The following is a 5,966-nucleotide window of genomic DNA, read 5'->3' on the forward strand; positions in this document are numbered from 1 at the left end:
TTCCACTTTGCTTTCCTGAATCACCTGCTCTGGGGGGAAGCCAGTTGCCATGTCATGAGGATGCCACACACTGAGTCCTATGGAGATGCTCACATGCTGAGGAACTGAGTTCTCCTGCCCACAGTAACATGGATGATCCTGGAAGTGGATCCTCTGGCTTCAGTCAAGCTTTCTGATGACTGCAGCGCCAGCCAATGTCAGGAGACCCTAAACTAGAGCTTACCCAGGTAGGCCACACCCAGATACCTGGCCCACAGCAACTGAGAAGTAGTATTTGTTATTTTAGGATGATATGTCTTGGAGGGTAATTTGTTATGTAACAATAAATCATTAAAACAAGGAGAAAGGCCAGAAGAGTGCGAGTTCATGAAAAGTAAGTGGATTATGTTTCAAGGAGATATTGGACAAGTATGTCAAATGTTGTGAAAACATCAAATGTCTCATATTTAGATGACAATGGAGCCCATCTATCAATTTCATTTAGATACCTTCATTGTAGAAAACATAAACAAGAAAAATCCACTGTGCTCAGTATAGTTGGTATGAGAAAACTTAGAACTATCTGCCATTCTTCTGAAGAACTTCATTAAAAATGTTCTGAAAGTCTGTGAGGCCTCTCAGTGACAACAAATAAAATAAAAATGCTTTACTGCACTTACCTGGTCTCTCAGCTGCCTTCCCGTATGGATACACCATGTCACTGCTGGACTGCAACTCTGTAAAGGGCAGATACACCTGCCCTTTAGCACCTGGAGTGTTAGGTATGCTGCAGATACTCAGACAAGTTGAAAAGTCAAAGTATTAGTCACTTAGTCATGTCTGACTCATTGTGACCCCATGGACTGTAGCCTGCCAGACTCCTCTGTCCATGGGATTCTCCAGGCAAGAATACTGAAGTCAGTTGCCATCCCCTTCTTCAGGGGATCTTCCCGACCCAGGGATCAAACCCAGGTGTCCCACATTGCAGGCAGATTCTTTACCATCTGAGCCACCAGGGAAGCCTTGGTCAGACAAGTTACCTTCAGACTAAGTTAACTTCATGAAATGCAAAATAAAAGACTCATATTTTACTAAAAACAATCCCACCACCATCTTGTATTAATGTTGCAGTTTATATATTAAATTATATACTAGAAGCACTCACTACCTCTCACGTTATGCTCAGAACAAACCCTGTGAGGCGGCTAAGTGGGCTAGTGTGCTGGATGCTCAGTCACTGAGTTGTGTCTGTTTGCGACCCCGTGGACTGTGGCCCGCCAGGCTCCTCTGTCCCTGGGATTCTCCAGGCAAGAATACTGGAGTGGGCTGCCATTTCCTACTCCAAGGGATCTTCCCAACCCAGGGATTGAACCTGTGTCTCTTGTGTCCCCCGTATTGGCAGGCAGATTCTTTACCATTGTGCCACCTGAAAAGCCCAAAGGTGGGTCAATAGAAAGGGCAAATATATTCCTATTTCCCAAAGCAGGCAACTGAGGCCCTACAGAGGCTGCAGTTACTGGGTTAAAAGACCACACAAGATATTCATGGTTGCAGATCCTCTGGTATCAAGTTGAGCACTTTTTCCAAAATGTCCAGGCAAGATGCACCAGGGCCTCTTCATCCAGCACCCTCCTCCTACGAATATTCTCAGACCAAATCTAACATGACCCACAGCCATCTGTCCTTACAGTATAGGAATGCTGTCCTTTCTGTAGTTGCAATCAGAGAATGGGTGAAGATGTTGTCTTCTTTGCACTTTGGTTCCCATGTGACAGTACAACTTGAATGTCTGCCACAGCAATCCCCGTGGGTGCCCGGACAATGCCACCATTGTTCAGAACATTCTTCATTGGAAGAGGCCTTCAGAGAACGGAAATTCTCCCCAGGAAGAAAACCAGTCTATTTGTTGAGAGTTATGCTTTATTTTTTAATTGCAAATGGTATCATTAACTTGAATATTCTCATCAATCATCAGATTTTTAGCTGTTTCCGAGATTTCAATCTCTCCTTGGAGACCACAACTTTATCAACATTGAATATATTTAAGCACACTTGTTATAGACTCTGAGGGCATATCACAAAGGTATTCCAGAAAGATCAGTAGCAACAGCACCCTCTAAACAGAATACCCTGAGGAAGAAAACCCTCATAAGGAATGTGTAATAACAATATTAATAAAAATAATGGCTTGTAAGTGTGGTGAGTGGCACTTTATATACCTGGTCCAATTTAACCCTCCAAAGAATCCTGGGAGGTAAGATAAAGGTCTGTTCATTTCAATATCAAACATTACCATGTGGTCACACAGGTATAACACCTTTACGTCATGAAGGGCAAAAACTCATTCCTAGAACATACATGTGACTAGCAACCGCCTCCCCTGCAAAAGTGACCGTCTCCTCAGAGGCTTGGGCTGTCGGGAAGTAGCTCAACTTGGTGTTTTTCACACAAGTGCAAGCCTGTTAGCATTTTGCCATTCCCATATCGTGTTTCAACCTCTGTGAAGTCAATGCAGAACGTATGGAATGAAGATAAGTACATTTTTGGCTTCTGAGAAATTCAAGTAAGACACTGCCCATCTGAGGGAGTTCAGCTCTGTGGGTTTCGGAATGACGTCTACTGTCCATGTCTGAAGGAGGAGGACCCAAGGATCCGAATCTCAAACTTATCCTGGTTTCTGTTTTCTCCCTTCAGGATTTGTGCCATGAGGTAGGAAATGAAGACTTAATCCAAGAATCAATTTTTTTTTTTTTTTTGGCTCTGCTGTGTAGCACATGGGATCTTAATTCTCCAACCAGAGATTGAATCCATACCTCCTGCACTGAAAACTCAAGAGTCTTAACCACTGGACAGCCAGGGCGAAGTCCCCAAGAATCTATTCTTAAGTAGTGACTTGAAGATCCAAATGTTGACATCAGGTATCTATTCTCTATTTATAAAACGTGTGTTTCCTGCAAACCACCTCAGTATATATAACCACCTCAGTGGTGTACTGTAACACCTCAGTACAGCTCCTCCTTCACACCAACAGGATCACGGAAGGCAGCAGCCACATGAGAACCACTGTAACCAGGAGTAAGATCACTAGCCCATCCCAAACAAGACACTTGGAGTCACGACTCCCAGGACGTCTGCCGTGACCATGGGCTTTAAACCACTCGACTGCCTCCTGGAGGTCAAACGGCTGAGCCTCATACCCCAGCTCCTTCCTGGCTTTCTCCAGGCTAAAGTAATGTGTGACGCCGGTTTTGTAAACTTCGGTGCGGGTGAGGAAGGGCTGGAAGTTGTAGAGTCGCCCCAAGATGAAGTGGGTCATCTCTGTCAGGAAAGCGAAGCAATAGATGAGGGTCAGAGGGAGGCGGATGGACGGGAACTTGTAGCCCAGGCCCTCAACCAGAGGCCGGAGGAACTCAAAGTTGTTCACAGGCCTGCCGTCTGAGATGAAGTAGGGCTGCCCGGCGGCAATGTGGCCCTTGTCAGCTTTGAGGGCCTCTGAAGCCAGGATGTGAGCCTGCACCAAGTTGTCCACGTGGACAAATTCCACCAGACTCTTGGGGTCTCCATACACAAACCTGAACAGGCCCTTCTCTATGTAGCTCACTATCCTGGGGAGGTGCCTCTGTTCTCCAGGCCCGTAGATGCCAGCCGGCCTCAGGGCACAGGTGCTCAAGACCCCACCGCCCCTCTCCAGGGCCGTACCATTGGCTGACAGCACCTTCTTCTCGGCGATAGATTTGGTCCGAGAGTAGTGATCAGGATGGAGGTGAAGGGGCAGGTAAGGCAGAGATTCGTCTCCATTTCTGATGACCTGCCCTCCGAAGATGACGTTGAAAGTGCTTGTGTACACTAACCTTGGCACCCCTCTCCTCCTGCATGCCTGGAGGATGTTGTCTGTGCCCCCCACGTTGACTTCTTCAATCAGGCTTCGATTCAGTTGCTCGCGCCCCGACATACCATAAGACGCGATATGGAACACACAAGCCACGTTGACACCCTGGAAGGCGTTCTCTATGTCAGAAAGACGGCGGATGTCTCCTAGTATAAACCGGATGCCTTCTGGAATGGTCTGAGCAGGGCGGCTGATGTCAAACAGAATCACATGGACTCCTTTCTGGTTCAGAGCACAGCCAAGCCTGCAAGAAAAAAAGAGTAAGTTAGATCAAATCACTATTAAGCTATGCCTTGGAAAAGTACGGCTCAGACAGTGAAGCGTCTGCCTGCAGTGTGGGATACCCGGGTTTGTTCCCTGGGTTGGGAAGATCCCCTGGAGAAGGAAATGGCAACCCACTCCAGTACTCTTGCCTGGAAAATTCCATGGACTGAGGAGCCTGGTAGGCTACAGTCTATGGGTTCACAAACAGTCGGACATGACTGAGCGACTTCACTTTCTTTCTTTGGAAAAGTATATAATTTTCCCAGTCTCCTTGGCTTATCCTGTGAGTTCCTCACTTTACACATTCACTGGTCCAAGTCTTGCTTATGCAAATTTTAAAAAACAAGCATCTTCACATTTATTTAAATTACAATGAGAGAGGCTTTATCTTCAAAGATGGTGGTGTCCACATATTACATTCACCCAGCCCCCCGTTCCAGGCATGCATGCATGCTAGCTCACTTCAGTCGTGCCTGACTCTTTGTGACCCCATGGAATGTAGCCCACCAGGCTCCTCTGTCCATGGGATTCTCCAGGCAAGAATATTGGAGTGGGTTGCCATGCCCTCCTCCGAGGAATCTTCCTGACCCAGGGATCGAACCTGCATCTCCTGCAGCTCCCTGTATTGCAGGTGGATTCTTTACCACTGAGCCACCAGAAAACCCCTCCTCCCCCCGTTCTAGCACTCACCATCTAGTCTTCAGAATATTTATGAATGATAATATAACTGTGGAAGAATAGCTATTAATTTTTTTTGTGTGTGATATGACTATCTCCCCACCCCAATTCAACGGCTTTATAAAGAATTTCTCTTCAAGTGGAATGTATCTATAGCTTTCAATTTCCTAATCTGAACAGTGGGCAGCATGGTTCATTCCTGGTCTACACTGCATTAATGTAGGTTGAAAGCTATACTTTTCCCAGCAGCTACCGGTAAAATACTTCCATGGACATATTTTACAGAGGTACTGACCGGAAACCAAAATAGCCACCTCCTCCTGTAATGAGGACCGTTTCCTTTAGAGATTTGTGGGAACCCATATGTGGCAGTCAACGGTATCAGGACCTGTGAAGAAAGCAGGGTGCACCACTATTACTAACCCAACCGCAGAGGCGATGGCCCCTGCTTGGGGTTAACAGACACAAAAAGGCAGTGTGCTCCAGCAGAAAGAAGAGCTCAGACCTGGGTTCCCGTCATGGCTTTGGGACATTAGCTGACTCCTGCCCACCCCCCTCCTGTCACTTCTTGGGCTGCACAACATTTCTTCCCGTGTGTCCGCAGGAACAGTAATAATCTGCTCTGACTGCCTGGCAAGGTCAGTGTGAAGGTTAAATAAGATAATGTAGCTGGGAGAGCTTTGAAAAACCACAAAGCACTCTCCAAATAGAAAGCATTATTCTTAATCTGTGGAAAACACTAGAGGCTTTTTGAAAAGAAGTTGCTCAAATTTGGTAGGGAGGGTCATTTTCCGCACCCTTGCCCCCACCAAAAAATCAAGGACAGAACTCTGAAGCAAATTTCCAACATCTTTTGTTTAAGACAGCACACTGCAGCATAGTTTAATACTGGCTTTTATGTTAAAAAAAAAACAACAACAACAGGGAAGGACAGAAAGGTCCTTTATGTAGCAAACCATATTCACCCACCCAGGAAATCTTCTAAGTTCTGTGTGTGCTCAATACCTATGGGAACCTTGCTTCTCCCTCCTTCCGCATCTATGCTAAAATTATATTCTAATTATTATTTTCTCAAGGCTCCAAGACATCTTTCTTTCAAAAACAAGACAAAACAAGCAAAAAGTGGGCCACTCAACTCTTTCCACTTAAGAAGAAA

The 5,966-nt window shown here is 45.9% G+C and overlaps 1 protein-coding gene across 1 annotated transcript; it reads right to left on the reverse strand.

Annotated features, from left to right (window-relative positions):
* Window positions 1-2,998: 2,998 nt before the first annotated feature.
* On the reverse strand, window positions 2,999-5,173 carry SDR42E1 (short chain dehydrogenase/reductase family 42E, member 1). The gene is made up of 2 exons (XM_052656700.1): window positions 5,106-5,173; window positions 2,999-4,112 (listed from the first exon to the last, which is right to left on the reverse strand). The coding sequence occupies exons 1-2, from the start codon at window positions 5,171-5,173 to the stop codon at window positions 2,999-3,001; spliced, it is 1,182 nt and encodes a 393-aa protein (XP_052512660.1).
* Window positions 5,174-5,966: the final 793 nt, after the last annotated feature.

Source organism: Budorcas taxicolor, chromosome 18 (assembly GCF_023091745.1).
Source record: "Budorcas taxicolor isolate Tak-1 chromosome 18, Takin1.1, whole genome shotgun sequence".
NCBI classification, from domain to species: Eukaryota; Metazoa; Chordata; class Mammalia; order Artiodactyla; family Bovidae; genus Budorcas; species Budorcas taxicolor.

What these genes read in the sequence shown, in the direction of transcription:
- SDR42E1 (XM_052656700.1), bottom strand. Translation starts at nt 5,173, where the DNA reads ATGGGTTCCCACAAATCTCTAAAGGAAACGGTCCTCATTACAGGAGGA. An exon ending in GGTGGCTATTTTGGTTTCCG is followed by an intron (nt 4,113 to 5,105) that starts GTCAGTACCTCT and finishes TTTTTCTTGCAG; the next exon opens with GCTTGGCTGTGCTCTGAACC.